Source organism: Arvicanthis niloticus, chromosome 11, assembly GCF_011762505.2.
Source record: "Arvicanthis niloticus isolate mArvNil1 chromosome 11, mArvNil1.pat.X, whole genome shotgun sequence".
Taxonomy (NCBI): domain Eukaryota; kingdom Metazoa; phylum Chordata; class Mammalia; order Rodentia; family Muridae; genus Arvicanthis; species Arvicanthis niloticus.
This window is the reverse complement of record NC_047668.1, coordinates 29621008-29642168: the sequence shown is the minus strand read 5'-3', so window position 1 is coordinate 29642168 and position 21161 is coordinate 29621008. Positions and strand designations below refer to the sequence as shown.

General features: G+C 35.2%; 1 protein-coding gene across 1 annotated transcript in view; it reads left to right on the top strand.

The window, feature by feature from the left end:
• The first annotated feature begins 10 nt into the window (after positions 1-10).
• The window catches only part of Meox2 (mesenchyme homeobox 2), a 55476-nt gene continuing 34325 nt past the window's right edge, over positions 11-21161 (top strand). Inside the window, exon 1 of the mRNA XM_034514242.2 lies at positions 11-767. Coding sequence (XP_034370133.1) covers positions 254-767 — 514 coding nt within the window. The 5' untranslated portion in view covers positions 11-253. The remainder of the gene's footprint in view (positions 768-21161) is intronic.

The following is a 21161-nucleotide window of genomic DNA, read 5'->3' as shown; positions in this document are numbered from 1 at the left end:
GCTTCCACCTCTCCTACACTTGACATCTGAGCAGCTGCGAGGGAAGCTCCTCCAGGTCCTAGTGTTTATACGTGCGGGAGACTGGCCGCTAAAGCTCTGGACTGGGATTAGCCGGCTCTGCTCAAAGGTGCGCGGCTTTAACATTAGAAGTGAGTGGGAAAGTCCTAGGATTTCTAGTGAAAAGTGACAGCGCTTGGTGGACTTTGGGACCGTCGTGAAGTCTTCTGCTTGGAAGCCGAGACACTTGCATGCCATGGAACACCCCCTCTTTGGCTGCCTGCGCAGCCCCCACGCCACAGCGCAAGGCTTGCACCCTTTCTCGCAGTCTTCTCTGGCCCTCCATGGAAGATCTGACCACATGTCCTACCCCGAACTCTCCACATCTTCCTCGTCTTGTATAATCGCGGGATACCCCAACGAGGAGGGCATGTTTGCCAGCCAGCATCACAGGGGGCACCACCACCACCATCACCACCATCATCACCACCACCAGCAGCAGCAGCACCAGGCTCTGCAAAGCAACTGGCACCTCCCGCAGATGTCCTCCCCTCCAAGCGCGGCCCGACACAGCCTGTGCCTGCAGCCTGATTCGGGAGGGCCATCGGAGCTGGGGAGCAGCCCTCCGGTCCTGTGTTCCAACTCATCTAGCCTGGGCTCCAGCACCCCTACGGGGGCCGCGTGCGCACCAGGGGATTATGGCCGTCAAGCGCTGTCACCAGCAGAAGTGGAGAAGAGAAGTGGCAGCAAAAGGAAAAGCGACAGCTCAGGTGAGTGCTGGCAAAACAACCTGGGGAGAGTGCGCTCTGGGCTAGGTAGATGCTGGGAGATGCGGGGATGGTTCTTGTAGAAAGACAAACTAAAAAGCAGCTAGCCTTTCCTTGCTCCGATGTCATCCATGCAGCGTCGGCCCTGTAATTCAGGAGCACGTGTTTCGCTGAAGTTAATATATCTACATCCAGCCGTTCAAAGCCCTCCAAGATCGCAAATCAGTTTAACAGAAGTGGTGAAGAAAGAGCAAGTGACACTATGTAAAGTCAGTTAAGAGCATGCCGGTCCATCCATCGTTTGGGAGGGGGTGCGCTCCTTGGGATGCTGCATCCGCTGGGCATGCATGCGTGCTGTGTGCGTGCCTGCGGTTCTCCTTGACTTTTCCCTTCCAATTCTCAAATCTGAACAGCTCTACTTTTCCTATTCTTAACTGGGTTTACATATTATTGTGCAATATTTTGAACTTTAACTGGATTTGACAAAATATACACAAAAATAAATAAAGAAAGAAAAGAAAAAAGAAAGAAAGTAAAAAGGAAAGAAACCCAAAACTTTTTTTTTTACATTTTGCTTTCAGAATGCTTTAAATAGCACCTTACTTAAAATGATATTTTTTTAAAAAAATTCTATTTATTTGGCAGAAAAGACGTTATCTAGTAATCTAAAAGTGTTTAAGGACTACATCTGAAAACTGTGAATAAATAGATAATGACTTGACTTTGAGATGCAGTGGAGAGAGCGGATGGACAGCAGCTCTGACAGCACTGGGAGAAGATGCAGCAGAGGAGGTGTGGGTAACTTGAGCAGCTCAACAAAAGGGGATCCTCCCAAAAGAATTCAAGGGCCTGAAAGTTCAATAGTCAGTGCATCCTGGCAGCCTAGGGAAACTGAAAATTTCTAGGAATCACAACAAAACCCTTAACTATATTTCGCATTGTAAATAAGTTTTGCTTTCTTTCATCCTTCCTTCCATCCTTTCTTTTTTCTTTCTTTCTTTCTTTTATCAAATCCTCTCTGTAGTTACAAGGCAACCTGGATACAGATTTTGGAAGATGACAATTATTAACTAGTACGCTGTTTGCATGTATTTAATCTTCTATGTTTGTGGCTTGAGAGTTAGAACATACATAGTTCTAGGCATTAGTCTGAAGAATTGAAATAAAATAGCATTTTAAACCCTCTAGGCAAGGTGTTCTGCAGTGTAGGATAGTAAAGGCCGTGTATTTTGTAACATGTTGAAAGATGGTCAAAATTTTTCTTGATCTCTGTGTGGGGTGACTCGTTTCCCAATCTCATTGTTGAAACTGTAATTTTCTAGGTCCAGGGTGAACTTTTAATGCTTCTTCATGATTAATTATGTCTAAGAACGTGGCCTGCACTGTCATTCTGTTCAGTGGTTATTGCTAACTCTATGTGAAATCCTAAGATTCTGAAAAGGTTTCTAAGAAGGCATTACAATGCACTTGGTTTCCCCAGATTGGACATTTATGAGCAGAGACACATGGATTGCCTTGGTAGGTTGGTAGCTACTTCAGGAGGGACCAGAAGCCCCGCTTTCGTGTTTTCTTTCCTCAAGGGGGGAAACTGTGCTGCTTCTTAGCTGAACCAATGCCCTAAATATTATTTGTGCACACAAATGAATTTTTGATTAGGCAGAAGTTATTTTTGGTTGGGGAAACAGGGAGAGTGGGACTAAAAACGGTCTTCTTTAATTTATTTTCATAAAATTGGTCTTAGTACTGACTAACAGTGGTTTCCATCACGTTTATCAGAGGTGAGTAAGCACACTGCAAAGCTAAACTTGTTTTTGCATGTTAAACTCATTTAAACACCAAAACAAGCAAAGAGAATAAACATTTGTGTCAACTCCACAGTGTATTAACAAGTTACAAGGATGGAAAATACAATCATTAGGAAGGATGATGCCACTGGGGTTGACTGAGAATGACTGTTCCCATTGATAGACTATCAAACTCAAGCATCAATTTTTCACGGTACAATATTGAAAATGAACTCAATGTCTTCAGGCTCTGAGTTAATAACGGTTAGAACACAGGTATGCTTACCTCCAAGCCATTCTTTTTCCTATTTCAGTTTATACAGGGAACATTCAATTCAAGGTCAAATCACTTACAATAGTATTGTGAAAACATTTTGACTTATAAGATAGCAAAGTAAAAGAAAATAGTTATAATCCTATTCTGTTATCAACACACAAGCCTTACTTGGTGCAGTTTGGCTATTGTATTTCTTCATAATTAATTAATGTTCATTAAATTATATTGGACAATCTGAAATTAAGGACTATATTAGGTGAAAACTAGATCGGACATGGTAGCAACAATTTATTACCTTAGACATTTTATAATTGGCAGTATAGACAGTACCTCAATCTATGGTAATATTAGAACTAAGTCTCCATATACCTGATGGTAATACCAGTGTGTTTGTGATAACTGAGTTATTTTCTAATAAGCACCAGGAAATAGTGTTAAATAACTGAATAATGTATAAAATTTACATTTTTTATTCATAGTAATAATGTAACAATTTCAATATAAAATTCTGTCCAGAATTTCTGTTCTGAAAACCCACATGAAAGCAGACTTATACAAATCCAGAAAGCTTACCAGAAGAGAAACAAATATTTATAGACTTTAGACTTCCATTGTAGTTAATTAACAATTAAAAATAGCCAATTTTAAGAGAAAATTATGACATTTTCATAGTATGTGCTAAACATTTTTATAGCCTTAAGCCAGCTACCCTTTCCAGCAATGTTAGTAAAGCCAACATCTGCCACTCCTTCAAAGGGACTCTTAAAGTTACAACTGTGCTTAAAACAATCAGTACGAGCCAGGTGATTCTGAAAAAAATGTCTATAAATACTGTGAACTTCTTGGCTTCAATTACACAAAGCAATATATTAGTGGGCATGAATTCCTCAGTTTTGTTAAAATAGATGTGCTCACTTAATCTAGCCAGCTTTTATGTAGTTAATATACACCGTTATTATGTACATATTTTGGAGTCAGTTTAGATTAATGAAAATAAGCACACATTTTATTTTAAGGGATAAATTTATAACTACACTCACTCCAAAAAAATACAATCAATAATTTGGGGATGTGGATATTTTTGAGTTTGAGTCACATTACAGTTTTGTAAAGTCACAAATATTTATAGCTTTATAACACAAAATATTTAGTTTCAAATTATGTCAGTCTCTGTGTATAACTATACTAAATGACAAGTGTTGTATCTAAACTATACTACAAGCTAACCTCAGAATAATGTGAGTTCCCTTTGACTATTATATTCCAATCATCCTAGGTATTCCAATCATCATGTTACCTGAAAATAAAACAAACACTTTGCAATTCATCTGTGTTACTGGATTATAACTTTTTGTATTTTCTTTAGGATAAAATGTAATCTTTAGGTTCTCAGTTATCCAGAAGAATTGTGAACAATTTAAATATTTTAAACTATAGTATACAAAATGGCATAGTGAAAACTTCTAGAGTGTTAGCTTAATTTTCGATGAGACCATTTTCAAATGGTGATCTGATTTTAAATTAACAAATGTAGATATCATTGACCTACAAGAGTGGCCTCAGTTAAAAACGCTCACTATCAAGATCAAGAATTTCTTTTAAATCAAGGGCTTTAAACTTGAAATTGAGCAAAACAGAAATTGCTTGCTTAACCCTGTAAATCTATTTTTGTGGTTATTGTTGTACATAAAAGAGAAGAACAGTCAATGAGAGACCTGGTGGATTCAGCTATACTGAGCCCCAACATTACATATGTAAACATTCATATTTTATAGTAATTATTAGTGAAAACCATAATGTGTATATTCTGTAAGCAAACTCCAAAACAGAAAATGAAAAAAAAAATGCCATTATTTTTATTTCCCTTCTGTGTTTGGAAAAACAGCCCCTTTGTCCTAGTGCTAGAGTGTGTAATTTATATTCATAATGCTTAATCATTGCAGTGAAAATAAATTTCAAATGAAAATTACATATGAGGGGACTATTTTTTTCTGTCGTATTTTTTCATCTGAAAGATGTCAGTCTATAAATGAATAACTGAATAGGTGTACTTTTAGACATTTTCAGATAAAAATGATATTAAATATAAAAAGTACATACAAATGTAAGTATGTATTTCTACATACATACTAAATTTCTCTAAATTTAAATACAAAATTTTAGAATTTTTAATCTGAGCACTGTTATAAAAGTTTTAAATATCTATGACTGATTAAAGAATGGTTGGATTATAGATATATTAAAAATAAATTATGTGTAAAAATGTCTTTAACAATTTCTGGTCAAGTATTTCTAATTTATGTCTTTCTCAAGTTGTTTATAGTTCAAAATTTCGATATTCTTCACATTTTCTAATTTTTCACAACAGCCTTTATAATAATAAACATTTTTGAGGAAAATTATCCTGTGAGATGAGAATATTAGCAATAGCCTCATTCCCAGATGATGGTAATCACAACACCAAAAGGATCAATTCTTAGTTGACCAGTTAAATTGCATTTCCTTGGGCACATGGTATTATGGACTGATTCCAATCCTTCGAACTTTTTTAAGAGAAAGAAAGAAAGAAAGAAAGAAAGAAAGAAAGAAAGAAAGAAAGAAAGAAAGGAAGGAAGGAAGGAAGGAAGGAAGGAAGGAAGGAAGGAAGGAAGGAAGGAAGGAAGGAAGGAAGGAAGAGACACAGACCACAATGTATGTCCTCCAGTTTGAAAGCAAAATAAGTAACTTATTTCTTATTGAAGCTATTTATGTTCTGTCACACTTTTTAGTATATTTCTGACATTGACATAGTTTTGTGGTTAGCACTGATCATGTTTAAAGTACAGTAAAACAGTAGAGCACTGAGGTTTACCCTGCGTTGTCATGCTGTTTTTTAAGGATGCTGCTTTGAGTAAGTACATTGAACTGAAGCTCTCACGTAAGGGCGGCACAGCACATAGTCCACAGCAAAGCATGCCATTGCTAAGTCACAGTGGTCAGTGAGGCTCAGAGGCCGTAATTTTGGAATATTTTACTCTATGCGGCAGAATGGTCCCCAGCGTTCCTGGCTTTAGTGTGTGCCCTGGGTATTACCTGTTTGAAGACAGCATAACTCTAAGTCTGGTGTCTTCTTGAAAAGTTCCGTCTGTTTTACTGTTATTCTTAAAGCATAAGGCATTTGTTTGCCCTTTAAGAAATTGTCCTGCCTCTTCTATAAGTCTTTAAAACCGTTTCCTGCTTCACTATTACTGTAGCTGTATGTCACATTATGTGTGGAGGAAACCCAGGTGTCATAATGTGGGAATCAGAGGACAACTTTGCTAAGTCTGTTCTCTCCTTCTGCTTTTGTGTGAGATTAAGCTCAGGTCACAGCCCGGCACTACAAGGGTCTTTATTCACTGAACCATCTCCATGGCTAAAGTACGTAAGTCTTATAAAACCAATCCATAACGGATCTATTCATCCATGTATTCAAAACATAGGAATTATTTTTATACTTGAGATTATTTTATTGTAAATCCCTTGGACAAATGTATAATCAAATTAACAAATTATGTGGTGAGCATATACACTTACACTTTAATAATATGGATTAATTTTCTTCTACATTAGAAAATTTGCATTTATAATAAGAGTATTCTAATATTTATGAATTTCCATGCATTATATATGTATATTTTCCATTTAAATGCATTTCTAAATTTGTACATTACTGTCTATAAATTATGTGCTCTACACTGGCATTTTTTTGCACGAGTTCTAAAAATATTTTATAAATGTATGATTTTCTTGTGCCTGTATATGAACAAAAATGACCAGGCAAAATTCATCTTGTTATTATACATTTTGACAAAGGATTTGTGAACTATCTCTAAAAAATACTTGCTTTGCTTTTTCTATTTTAGACACAGTATGTGATTAACAAATTATTTTTAACGTGTATATTATTGTTTGGTCACTTAAAATTTAGCATTTGCTGAAGTTTTTAATTATTCTAAGATATTTGTAAGTGATGATGACAATATTTAAATCATTGGATTTTTTTTTTTTTTACTTTAGATGATAAATGCAACACATTTACAAGACTCATGGTTCTAAAAATCTATTAATTGGTTAATGCTTTATATTTAAAAATTGCTTTTACATTTTTCATGAAATCAATTTGTTTTAAATATCTTTGATAACATTTGTTTTTATACCTATAATGCTATAAATTTGCTAATTAAAACTCATGTAGGCTGCACTGATTATGAGTATGAGAGGTTTAGTTTTTGTGTAGTATTGAGATTGATAGTGTTTACATTTCATAAATTTTTAATTTGGTTGCATTTTTGTAGAAAGCCCAGTCATTAAAGAAAATGAGAGGAGGTTCTTTAATTAGGTAAAATGAGGTAACCTTACTTAAATATTAAAGTAATGCATTTGTACTGAGTCTTATAGATAATATACATATTAATATCAAGACAAAATTCAAAATGAAGTTTTGTGATAATAGTAAATCTGAATTAGAGTTTCTGCATTAAAGGCTTAATATCTTAAATGTTCCTACTATAAAATAAAACATCAAGCTTGCTGATCTCACAGATGTTTGGAGACTCCCACAGGCTGGATCTTGTAATCAATGATATTCACAAAAGTCAGAACTACAAGTCCCCTGCTGTGTTTGTCATCTTTTGTTTCTCTGTTTCTCTAAATCATTATTCTCTGTACAATTCAAAAAATTTCCATAATACTCCAAGGAGGAAAGAAATCAGAGCAACTTACATGACCAAGGGCTAGAAAATAATTTAAATGAATCACCTCACTGGTTTGGAGGAGAGAGACAAACAGAACTGCCCAATTTACATTGGCAGGTGCCAGTTGAGTTTTGCAAGCCTAGATTTTACCCTTTGAAAACACAGCCTTAATGCTCTGCCAGAAATGACACCAAAAATACACTTACTACTACACTGTTGTAGTTTCATGCAAATGTGGAGATAAAATGTATGCAGTTTCTGTAGACTGGCTTCTTGGGCCGTCAAAACCACACAAGGACATGATGGTGTGATAATTTTTAGCTACCTGTAAACTACTAGCAAGCTAAACAGATGTATTCATAATCAGTTTAAACAAGTACAATGGGTGGGCTTTCTTATCAAATTAATGCAAAGAATATTCCCCAAAACATTGATTTTACAAGGTAAGAAATAATCCTCAGGAAAATTTGATTTGTTCCATCCAGTTCTCTAGTCTCTAATAAATAAACTTTGCTGTGATTTTGGTAAAACAGCAGTAAGTTGGCAAGTGAGCCTCAGATTGTAAGAACTCTTGGAAACTGCTTTCTGACAAAGTATATTGGAATCAAGTGGTATCTCTCCCTATTTAATATTTCTCAAAAGTAAAACAAGCTCTCAGTATGTTTACTGCCTTCAACAATTAAAATCTCCCCAACCATAAGCTGTGTTTACATGAGAGGGTTTTTTTTCTCATTGAAAATATAAACGAGTCTGGATGTATTAAACGCGACAGAATGTAGATGTAAACTTTTGAGACAGAATAAAATGCCAGGAAAGCCAGAGTTCAGGCATCCACGTCTGGAGCCTGCTGCTGCCCACATTTCCAGAATTACCACTTTATGAACATCTACATCCAAAGTTTAGTATATATATATATATATATATATATATATATATATATATATATATATACTTTTTCTTCTAGGACAGTTTGGTTTTAGGAAGTGAATCTTTATCAAAATTATTCTTGAATACATACATATTTGGCAAAATATGAAGACGTGATAACACTGTTTACTGTATTTGTAGACTTAGCCAGCAGTTAATAAATCATAAGGGACTTGTCTTAATCCTTACTCAGCATATTAGATGAGGAAAGAGATGGCACACTCCAGTGGTAACTAAGAGTGAATATGTCGATAATTTGGTGACAAGTAGTATGTGATAGGGAAAGTAGGGAAGCAACAGGAAAAGAAGACTCGCCAAGGTCTGTCCATAATCAGGTGACAAACCACACAGGTGACAAATCTTGGGAACCTTCATTGCAGGACCAGCACAGGCTCAGGGCAGAGTCCTTCTCTAAAGGCTGGGATTTCAATAGGTCAGGTAACAGCCCATTGCCAATCTTTACATCCTCTGATCTTAGTCTTGCTGCCCATCGGCTTGAAGTAATAATGCGTTCAAGCACGCAGAACATGTGGATGAAAAGCCTCAAATCTGACCTAAAGGAATTTAGGTTATGAGGAAGAATATGGAGAGAAGGCTCAAGGAACACACAAAGCCAAAGTCCCGTGCTGCCTTACTAGGTGTCAGTGTGGGCTTGAAATGTAACTCCAGTGTACTTCATTTTTCTGAAAACTCCCAGCCAAATGATATGCACAAGTCACCAATGTCTAGCTCTGTAAACATTACTTATTATTTTATCATCCATAAGAAGCACAGTTACCTTGTGGGTATATATCCTGTGAAAAACAGCCTGCTTTATGGCATCTATTTTTCTTTATTATTGATATTAGGATGAGAAGTGTTGCTGACCTAACTGAATGCTACAGACTGAAAACAATCTGCACTGTCTCTAGAATTATTTCAATGGCATCTTTCTGACATACAAGACAGATTTAGTCAGGTTATATAAGGCATTCTCAGTCTGCAGTCTACTGCTTGGGAATCCCCTTACTTCCAGTCTTGAGTAGCTCCTGTTTTTAATAACATTATATACTGGACAAAAAAAGAGAATAAAGTTGCACATAAACAGACATAGACACATACCCAGACAACAGATGCACACATTCACATACACACACACCGTGGACTATTCTTCAGTCAAGAGCTAGGGCTTCAACGAATGAGATTCAAACATGGAATGAAACCTCCACTTTCAGTTAACTGGGAGGGAACATTTTCATGCTCTCTTGTATGGTTTATTGCAGGGCTGTAGCTCTTAGTTATTTTAGCTACTCCAGTTAAGTGCTAACCAATGAGTAACCTGACAAAAAAAGCATTCAGAATATACTTCACATAAAAGTCCCATGAGTTTGGTTTAGTGATAGTTTCTTTGTATAAAGAAAATAATACACTTGTCTCTTTGCCTATAGTTACATTTCTCAGTTATACTGCTCAGGTGAAGGCAACACAGGATAGCAAAACTCCCTGGAGTTTTAAGTTCTGAACATGAGCTACATTCATGGTATTTAGTTTATTTTCATGCATGGAATCCACCTTTCAATGTGGAAAATTCAGAAAGCCACTAAAAAACATTTTATGTTTAAATAGATGATGGTCTTCAGCATTTGGTTCTGAATAATTAACAGAACTAAATCTGCATATCTTAAATTACATCATTAAAACTCTCAATGAAGACTAATTTCTTTCACAGTTGTTGAACTCACAACATCGCAGTCCCTGTAAAGTGATGTTCTCAACTAAGCGACTGGTCCTTGGCTTACCACAGAACATGTAAGGAGAAAGAAAACTTGCTACATGCTCAGTGACTGATGACTTAGCAATAATGAGAAAGAACTAATTGCATCGTACACTTCATTAACTCCGATTCCAAGGTGGATTGATTTCTGAGTTTACTTGGTGAATTATAAACTCAAATTGTTCAATAGATCACCAGACTCTGAACTGATCCTAGAGGGAGTCAAGTCATTACTCAGCTTTGCAAGGGCTTGTCTTCGCCCAGTGAAGTTAAGTAGAATTTGTCTTTTCAACCTAGTAATGGATAGCTGACTTCCAGAGTCCTGTTTCAGCATCAAGTTCTTAAAGGGAAAATCTCAAGCTGTAGTTTCAAACCTTAAGATCTTAGTCCTCTAGCAAAAATACTTATGATTATCAGTTAACAAAATGTAATTGGCAAAATACTTTACTTAGGTATAAATAGATTTTTCTCTGAATTTTACAATTATCTTATCTACCTTTCATTCTCGTTTTATGTTTCTCCTCACAGTAAGGATAGAATTGCAAGGGATTTTTGACACATCATACAATGTACCTGAGCAACCTATATTTTATATCCTGTAGTGTACAGATGAGCCATTGTAAATAGTAGATGTTTGCATAAACAAAATCACAACAATGTGATCCCGATACACATATTTTTGGAATCATTTGGGGTTTGAAAAAACTATTTCCTGTTTGGAAATTTTAATTTTTAAATGTTTTAAATTGTGTTTTCCTATACTACAAATGATTTTTGTGTACTCTGTGAAGTCTTTTGCTTGCTCTCTCTCTCTGCCTCATCCTCTGCCCTATCTCTCTTTCTCTCCCCGTCTCCTTGCTAATTTTATTGACTTTGAAAATTGACCACAGTCTCTAAAATCAGTACAGACTATCCATTGTATTTATTCTAACTAGAAATGCTTTCATCGATCCCCTCCTGTCTTGTTCACACCCATCTCCCAGACAATCTGTAAACACTAGAGTCATCTTTTCTTCTGAAGACAGCTAACCTCCCAACCTCCTTAGTGTATTGTCACTGACCTCTCGTGTATTTTAGTCCATAATTCTAACCATACTCATAAAATACTGATGTATTGTAAAAATAAGGGTAGTTTTCTTGTGGACTTCAGTTTCTTGTTTAAACACAACTTGGTTTCAAAACACAAACAAACAAACAAAAAACCCCAGAAAATGCCTATTTCTATTTGTACATACACATGTATGTGTGCATCTCTGTCTCTCTGTCTCTCTGTCTCTCTGTCTCTCTGTCTCTCTCTCTCTCTCTCTCTCTCTCTCTCTCTCTCTCTCTCTCTCTCTCTCTCTCTCCCTGTGTGTGTGTGTGTGTGTGTGTGTGTGTGTGTTGTGTGTTGTTAGGAATCAAAAGCAAGCCTCTCACATGTAATCAAGTTCTCTACAATCTAGATATGCCTCCAAGTAATTAAGCCTAATTTATAATTTAAAAGTTACTTCAGAGTAATGATCTCAGCCGATGCTCTTGTCTTTCCCATCAGCCCTGGGCTTAGTATGCTGTCAGTATTTCAAAACAAGTAGATGTTTCAATTGCACCCTCAGTCTTTATATCTGTTTGTTCATGCTTTTGTTACTTTTGAGATCAATTTAGTTATTTCCTGGAGTAAATGTCTGGTGAGCATCAATTCAACTTCTGTAGCATACAGGTATATTTTAACTCCATTGTTCCTCTGCTTGGAATTCTGTACTAATTTGAAATTATTCTTCACTTACAGACTAAACATTTAATTATAAGTATTTGCACCTAGATTGGATAATGTCTTTCAAAGATATATTACAAAGCTTTGCATGTATTAAATCTTGCATGTCTGGAATTGAATTTTATTTAAAATCTGATGTACTCATTTATTCTGGAGAGGATTTTTGCATGAAAATATTTTACATAAAATATATTGGTCGTTATTTGGAACATCATTCTAAATAGTAGTATTTATACCAGTGGTTGCATTTACAATATGTAACAATAATAGTTAAAGAAGAAGAGGTATGTGTACATTCATGTATGTCATTCCTGGAGGTCAGAAAATAACCTGCAGGTTTCATTGTTGTTTTTTTTTTTTTTTTTTCTTTCCACCATGTGTATCTCAGTGATCAATCTCAGGATGTCAAGCTAGGCAGCAAGTGACTTTGCTTCTGAGCTCTCTCTCTGGTCCTATAGCATTACTTTATTTAAACCAATAGCTATCGATACTTGTGTTACAATGGAATTATAAGAGATTTCATGAAAATGTTGATTTCCTACTTATACCATGATCAAGATAAAGTAGCGGCGGCATTTGTTGCACCGATTATTGGAATTCACAGCAGTAAAAGTGCAGAGAATGAAATAATAAGCTTCCATTTTCTCTATTTTCAATATTTATCAGCACATGACCTATGGAATCTCATTTTTGTCATTTTTTCCTTATCACATTTTATTAAATGTTTTCAGATAAATCTCAGCTTATTCTTTTATCTGGACATTAGAATTTTTTAGCTATCAGATTGGTCTTTAGAGCTGCTCAATAGATAGGAGGTTTTTTTTTTTTTTTTTTTTTTTTTTTTTTTTTTTTTTTTTTTTTTTTTTTTTTGTATTATAAACTCAGACAACACACCATAGCGGCTGAGGCCATGGAACCTAGAAGAGAACTCACTACTGATCCTTTCCTAAAGCAATATAATCTCAGTTCCTCATCCCATTCCTCCTCCTCCCTCTCCAAGAGGATGTCCCATCCCCCCCTCCTCACTCTGCCACTCCTCCCCACTCCCTGTGGTCTCAAATCTCTCCAGAGTTAGGTGCATATTCTCTCACTGAAGCCAGACAGGCAGTCTTCTGCTGTATATATGTTGGGGGCCTCATATCAGTTGGTGTATGATGCCTGGTCGGTCGCTCAGTGTCTGAGAGATCTTGAGGGTCCAGGTTAGTTGGGTCTGCTAGTCTTCCTATGGGGTTGCCCTCCTCCACAACTTCCTCTAGCTTTTCCCTAATTCAACCACAGGGGTCCTCAACTTCAATCCATTGGTTGGGTGTAACTATCTGCATCTGACTCTGTTGGTCAGCTGCTTGTAAAAAAAAAAAAAAAAAAAAAAAAAAAATTTCCTTGGTGGCTCTAATGTTTGGCTAGTGCTGAAAACTACCTTTAAAGATAGTCTTGGGTCTTGAATGAAATATTCTGCATTATCATCCTTTCAGCACATGGAAACAATGGTGGATATAGTTTTTCAATATAATATAACAGACTATCAAGAAGTAATTGCGTATCTGCAATCATCACCAACAATATGCTATGTAGAAGAATAGCTACTGGATATCTGTGACCGTTTAAATGAAAATTAAAAAAAATAATAATAATTAAATTGATAGATAAGGATTCACGTGTTCAGTTGCCACCGGTGGGTGCTTACTCATGAACTGGCCAGCGCTGGTACAGAATGTTTCCATCACCTAGAAACACAAAGTCTAACTTAACATTTCGTTAGTGAACAGGCATTGAGGATGCGAATCTTTAAACAATGAAAGAAATTAGGAAAACTCCAATACAACAAGAAGACAAAACACATCTGAAAATAAGATATGAAAAAAAATACACTACTTTCCTAAAAGGCTTTTTGTAAAAATGCTTATATTTGTGTCATTTTAAAACTGTTATTAGTTGAATACATACATACATACATACATACATACACATACACACACACATATATACATACATATACATATAAAATTCTAACATGGGCAGTAATCAGAAGAAACATATAGTTGGCAATATTAAGTCTTTAAATTATAAATATACAATGAAAATTAAATAAAACATGTAACAATAGATACAACTATAAAAATTAGAGTTTTGGACATAGAGAAGCAAACAATAAAGCATATTAGAAAAAAATGTAAGGTCAACTAGGGAGATTCTTTTAGGCCTCTAGAGGGATGAGGAGGAGAACATTTTTCTGGGAAAGGGTGGGGAGCATGCCAGGAACTAAGCTAGATTTTTCCAGGGAGAAAGTATGAAAAGTTAATAAAATCAGACAGTGGCAATTAATGACATAGCATTATTAACCTACAAAGTCTCTCAAAAGATTTTATCTTTTGTAATCTTTGGTCTGAATTCCAATATTGTAAGTCAGGTAGCTAAAGGAAAGCAGAAGTAATGAAAGGAGAATTTTCTTTCTTTTTTACTACAGAAATTAAGAATAGCTTGTTCATCTTGGCATACGGGAGCAGCAAATGCAGGGAAGAGTGAAATATGGGAGTTTCACATCTATAGTGTGAGACATCTGGGCTGCTGGGCTGTGGCCACACATTACTCAACAAACTGCCGCAACCGCAGAACTCTGTTCCTGTGGGTAGCAGGCTGTTCATCAGTGAATGAACTTATTAATAAAGAATAATTGAGGATTAATATTTGCATCATTTATGACTTAAAGGATTTTATCCAAGTACAATATGTAGAAAAAGGTAATGACTGCAGTTAGCTGGGATACGCGTGTGAATACACATACACACACAAACACACATGTAGAGAAAAGAGAGAGAGAGAGAGAGAGAGAGAGAGAGAGAGCCTCAAATACAAAAAACTATCAAGGCAGACATAATTTTTATAAAGGTTCTTTTGGAAGAGAACGAGTCCAGACCAAAAATAATTTGTAATAAAGTTTTATTGGCAGGGTAGAGGACAGGGGAAACATTTTACTGGTTTACAGTGATTAAAATTTACGAGCTCATTTTTTCGCTGAGACTTTACTCATGTTATTGGTAGATCTCAGCAAGTATATCTGTAGATGTGAAAATCTACTTTGGATTAAGACATTGATATTATTTCCAATTTTATTGCCTTCTCCATAGACAAGTAAAGGTAAAATATTATAACTAAAAAAATTCCCTTAGAATCATAGCTATGAAATAACTTAATCAATGACACTACAGTGCATTGTTGAGTGAAGTAATCTAATAGCTGCCCTGACAGAATAGAAATAGGTAATTTCTGTACTAAGTCACTTGTGTTGAAAATTCCAGATGAGCAAGTCAAAACAGACCAATAGGAAATTGAAATATGTTATTCGAAGAGGATGGGATGAAGTGGATTCATAATTTAACTGGATCCAGGAGATGCTGAGCTAGAGATGGTCCACTCATCATAACAGCCAACATGTAAGATGTTATCGAGGGGTTTCCTCATAAAATAGCTGTGTTATTCTCAGGACACACATAAGTACCTCCTCACATTTTTGCTCTATTTCTTCATATATTTTGAAATTTCTTCTTTTATATTTTATAATAGAAACACTTTTTTGGATATCCTTTTAAACTTAGGAAGTTGCACTAGTGTACTTGATCAAAGCTGGATTATATTTGAATTCAGTTAGGGTACAGTTATTTTGAGGAATAGTAATTCAGATTGTATCATAACTTGTCTCGGTCCAGCCACCCTAGCCCTCACCTATGCAATAGCTATTTTTGTATGTTTGGGATTCTCTAAAGGCACTGAGTCCAGTGTGTGTGTGTGTGTGTGTGTGTGTGTGTGTGTGTGTGTGTGTGTGTCTGCTGAGGCTCAATGCTGAGGGTACACCAAGATGAATAAACACCTTTATCCCCTTGAAGTGGACTAGGACTGAAACAAAGGACTGAGTGGATGTGACAAACAATTCACTAAAGGCTTTAAAATCTTCAGACAATGTGAAGAGACTTCAGAAAAAGGATGACTAAAACCTGTGTCAACTGCTCTAATCCTGTCATGTATTTTAGTAATATACATATGAAAATTCACCAGACTTGGGCTATGGAGGAACAAATAAGAGGCCTTGTTAAATAATTTCAAATGTAAGATATGATTTAGGATCCTATAATCATTCATAGAATCTGTTTTCATGATATTTTTACTAATGTTTTTAATTCTTTCTATTTAGGCGTTGCTTTTATTATGCAACAAGGTTTTCACGGAAGTCATTATGAAAACATAAGTACTCTTTAATTCCAAATATTATTCTAAAATACGAATGGTGCTCAGTTGTAGAGAACGTGCCTTCTATGTACAATGCCTGTGGTTTGATCTTCAGCACCTTCAAGTAAGAGAATTGTAAGGGAGTTTGATACCCAGCAAAGTCATCCACTTTGTCATAAGGATGAGACAATTGGGGATTACAGAGTCAACTTTAAGATCAGCATATAAAGGCATTTTTGATTAAGGTTCTTCCCATTCTTTCCTCTTTATAATTTACTCTGAAGTTATTTCCTGGTATTTCTGAAGATACCATATAGCTAAACCTTTATTTCAGAGATGATTAACCTGGATTCTTACAAATGTAAGGTCTGTGCTAGTGCATAGGCCCATTATCCTAGTCCCATCTTACTATTTAATTTCTAGTCTACTGATGTGAAAACATGGTTTGCTATTTCGATCACTTTAATCCTGGAACGAACATATCTTCGTGGATGAGATCTTAATGTCCTTTCTGTATAGAATTGTTCTTTTTAGTAAAAAGTGATCAGGTATTCAGGGACAATAATTCAGACCTTTTTGGAATTCAAGCCTAGTCTTTAAAGTGTTATGAACATTATCATTGATAGATGAAAAATACATAATACTGATGTTTATGAAGATATTTCATAAGCTGGAATATAGGGAGGTTGTTTCCAGTAGCCTTTTTGAAATATCAAATATATTTAAATCCTTATGATTCATCTTGGTTTGTTCATATTATCTTTATATTATTCCCAAAGTATATTTCAAAATATGTTTGTTATCAGCTTTTTTGTTCTAATTTAGGATAACCCATTTTCTTTTCTCCAGGTATATAAAAAAATTATGCACATTCAGAAATGTGACTATATTGAATTGCAGGGGTTTGATTTGCCAAAGCACACATTATCTTGAACATTTAGAGTGTGGTTAGGAGGAAGTTTGAGCTGTAAGGAAAGTACTTTTGTGTGATGTCCACTTAACCAATAAATCTGTCATCACCAAATGGTCTCCGTTTCCTCTGAAATAAACAAATCACTTTTGAGCCCTTTGAAACAGGAGACTTCCAGGAAAACAAAAGTCACTTTTGCTTCATCCTTCAAAATAACATTTTTCATAAGTGGATATGAGATTCAAGAAGACCAGGAGTAGTGGGGTCTCCATACCTAATACAAAGTCCAGAAGACTGCATAAGGGCAGTTATTCAGAAAACCCGCAAACCTTGACTCACCAGAAGTGTATGCACAAGCCAAGCAGGAAACACTTAAGAAAAAGCTCTAAGAAGAAAGCTTGACGTTTGGGAAAAGGGGACTCAGAATGGGACAGGATGGTGTTTTCAGGCTGTAGCTGAATTATCCATGGGATAATTTTGCCTGTATATTACTCCATATCATAGTTTTGTTAGTTTAGGAGGTAGGGCTTATAGCTCACTTAGGCTTGCTTGGTCTCAACCTTCACAGTCTTCTTTGATCCAGATGATCTTCATATGAGAACTTTTATAAGAAAACAAGTCATTACTGAACAGTCAGCAGCAAGTACCAATTCCTCTTGTTTGCTTGTATGTATGTTCTCGGAAAATCCCAGATATATATATTTTATTATTATTTATCTTAATTGAAGAAAAAGGATGCCTTTAAAGTAAATTTCCCTATGAATTCTATCTAGTAGTTTATAAGGCTAGATGTACACTAAGACAAAATAAACAAATGACTTCTCAGCAAGGAAGATTGGAAAAGTAAGATACAAAGGAAATGCATATTAAGAGAAAAATGGGAAGTTTATTTTTATATTGTGTTTAATTTTTTTGTTTATCATTGTTGCTGTCTGCTGGTATCTTTGTGTGAGTGCACACATATAACAGCATATGTGTTAAAGGCAGAAAATAACCTTGAGCAATAAATTCACATCTGTGTGGGTTTCAGGGATCAAATTCTAGTCTTTAGACTTTTTAATGCCAAGTGTTTTGTCCAATGATCTATCTCACTAGCTGTCCTAGTTAATTTTCAAAGGATTACTTTCAAGGATGTGGCCCTTGAAAAGCAACCTATGTTCTAATAGATGGATCTGCATTCAATGCATTCAGGCTGCACTAAGTGGACTCATTGTGTTTTTAAAAAATCCAACTCCTGAAACCTGCAACATTGGGAAAACATAAGGGGGGGGGAGCTAGAGGGAGGAACTGGCAGGTACACACTTTATATGCATGCGTGAAACTCTCAAAGAATCATACACTTTTAAATAACAGAGAAAACATTTTTAATTTGTCTTTCATTTTTATTAACATAATTATTATTATGTTAATTATTAACACAACTATTATTAGTTGATTAAAACAATCAACTGTAGATTCTATTTTTCTATCATAATAGCCAAAAATCCCACAAATAAAACTGCTTGATAAATCCAAGTTTCATTTGAACTAAAATGTTTTCCATCTTAATCTTTCATAAACTTATTCAAAGTGGATATATTGGAAGAACCAAGGACTTATCTATTTTTTTTTTTTCTGAAGCTTAGGGACCAACAAAAAGCTTGTTCCTAACACTTAATTTCTCCAGCGATTCCCTCCTACATCATGGTAGTCCTTCTGTTTGGATGGCTAGCACTATGCAATTGTTTCAGACTTCAAGTAATTTGCATACTAATTACTTTCTGTCAGAGACATAGACTGAAAATATAACTTGTTTAATAGGGTGCTTACCAAGAGAACATTTGTTTTATTCTCTAAACTAACACTCTCTCTCTCTCTCTCTCTCTCTCTCTCTCTCTCTGTTTCTCTTTCTCATACACACACACACACACACACACACACACACACACACACACACACACAGTAAATGAAACAAACAAAACAAACAACAAAAAAAATCTTGACCATGTTGTCCTGGGACTACCTCTGGGCAGGCAGAAGTAAGCAAATTTTAGAGTTCGTTGGCTTGCCAACGTAGACTTCTTGGTTAGTTCAGGTTCGTGGGAAATCCTGTTATAAGTCAACAAACAAATGAACAAAAAACAAACAAATAGAAAAATGAATAGTGAATAATACCTGAGAAATGGTACCTGAGACACCTGAGATTCTTTGCTTGAGATGCACACAAAAACATGTGCACATTCATGCACACACAAACACACACACACACATAAACATACACACATAAAATTGATGATAAATAGATAAATGATTGATCAATAGATAGATGATAGACAGACAGAAAGACAGATTGGTGTTAGAGCACTCTCTCAGCATGAAAAAGACTCATATTTCCATCCTTAGCACAATGAAACTAAGATAAATAAATAACTTAGTTTAATGCCACTAAAAATTTCTTGACTTACATGAGCAGATTTGTCTGTAAGATGAATCTGTATTTTCAAGTATTAAATCTTATTCATCAATGAATTTGATTATATTTCTATCAGAGTTAATGATTATTCTTAGTAACTTGGAGTGTGTGTCTATAAAAGATCAGTAATTTTGTGTGTTCTTAGACAATAGGAACGTTAACATTCTATCTATGGGCTGGATTAAACACTATATCAGTGTGCATGAAACATAAGCTGTTTATATGCCTCAAATATCCCAGTTTATTCCTCAATTATCCCTTAATATTCCTTGATTATCTTGTAAGATGGTCTGGGGCCTTTGGATTCTAGGTCATCTGTTATTATGATATTGATAATGTCTTATAGTTAGTAGATAGAGCATGGAATATGCATTATTTGCTGAGTTATTACTTTTTATTACAGAAGTTTTAACTGGTTTAAAGGATTTGTGCTTTTTAAATTTTTACATGCAGAGCATTCAGTTGTAAATCTTTTGCAGTGACTTCATTCTAAATAAATCTCTGGAAGAAATGCAAATAAATCACTCCAAGTACTCTCAGTCACTGCACAGTGTGGGTATTAAAGAGGATGTGGAAAAACTTTGAAAGAACGAAGGCCTGCTTCATTGTTGTATGCCAAAAGTATCAAAATATGAGTTATAACACTATGGAAAGTGAAATTCTGATGATTCCTATAGGGGATTAATGCATTTCTCAACCTTGAAAAATTACATTGCTTGGAAATTACAGAATGTACCTAATTTTCCCAGTCTGTCTGTCTTCATTCCTGTATTTTAAATTTAGTATCACTGAAGGTTCTAGTCTGCCCATGTCTATAATCTCATTTGAGAACAAAACCCCTGATAATGGCATCCATGTTACTGCAGTTTAGTCCGTGAACTTTTGATTATATAAATTTTTAAAATTTGCTTTTATTATTTTCAGTTGTGTGTGTGTGTGTATGTGTGTGTGTTTGTGTCTTTGAGTGTACGTGCTTGTGTGGATGTGTTTGCATATGTGTGCATGTGTATATATGTGCTAATATACCTGTGTGCCTGGGTGTCACTGTATTTGTATGTGAATGTGTATGCATGAGAGTGTATGAGGTTTTGTGTGTGTGTGTGTGTGTGCACATGTAGCTACAGGTTTTGATACCTCTGCAGCAGAAGTTACTGTCAGTTATAAACCACCATAAAAAACAATTCAGACGAAGCTGAAAATAAAGCACGGATCATCCGAATCCTTAGTACTTATGCTTAACTGCTCAGCTACTTTTCTAGCTTCCAAAAATTGTTTTATGTACTTATTTCTTTACTTACTTAATTACTTTTAGTTGATAAAAATAGTATTAGTGAAAATCAATAAAATTCATATACATCCTAATTGAGTATTGCATACTATATTCTTATGGATTGCTTGTATAAAGATTACAAAAAGACTATATTTATAATTCTTTACACAATAATAGATCATCAATTGATTTTTTTCATTTAAATGTTGACCAGAAGGAAAATGGAAGTAGTAGTTTTGATTTTCCAATTTAAAATTCTTTAATCAACATCAGAAAGGTATAACCAGCCTTCTATAGTGGGAGGCATGAAGGGAGGCAGAACATGTACCTTTCTTTCT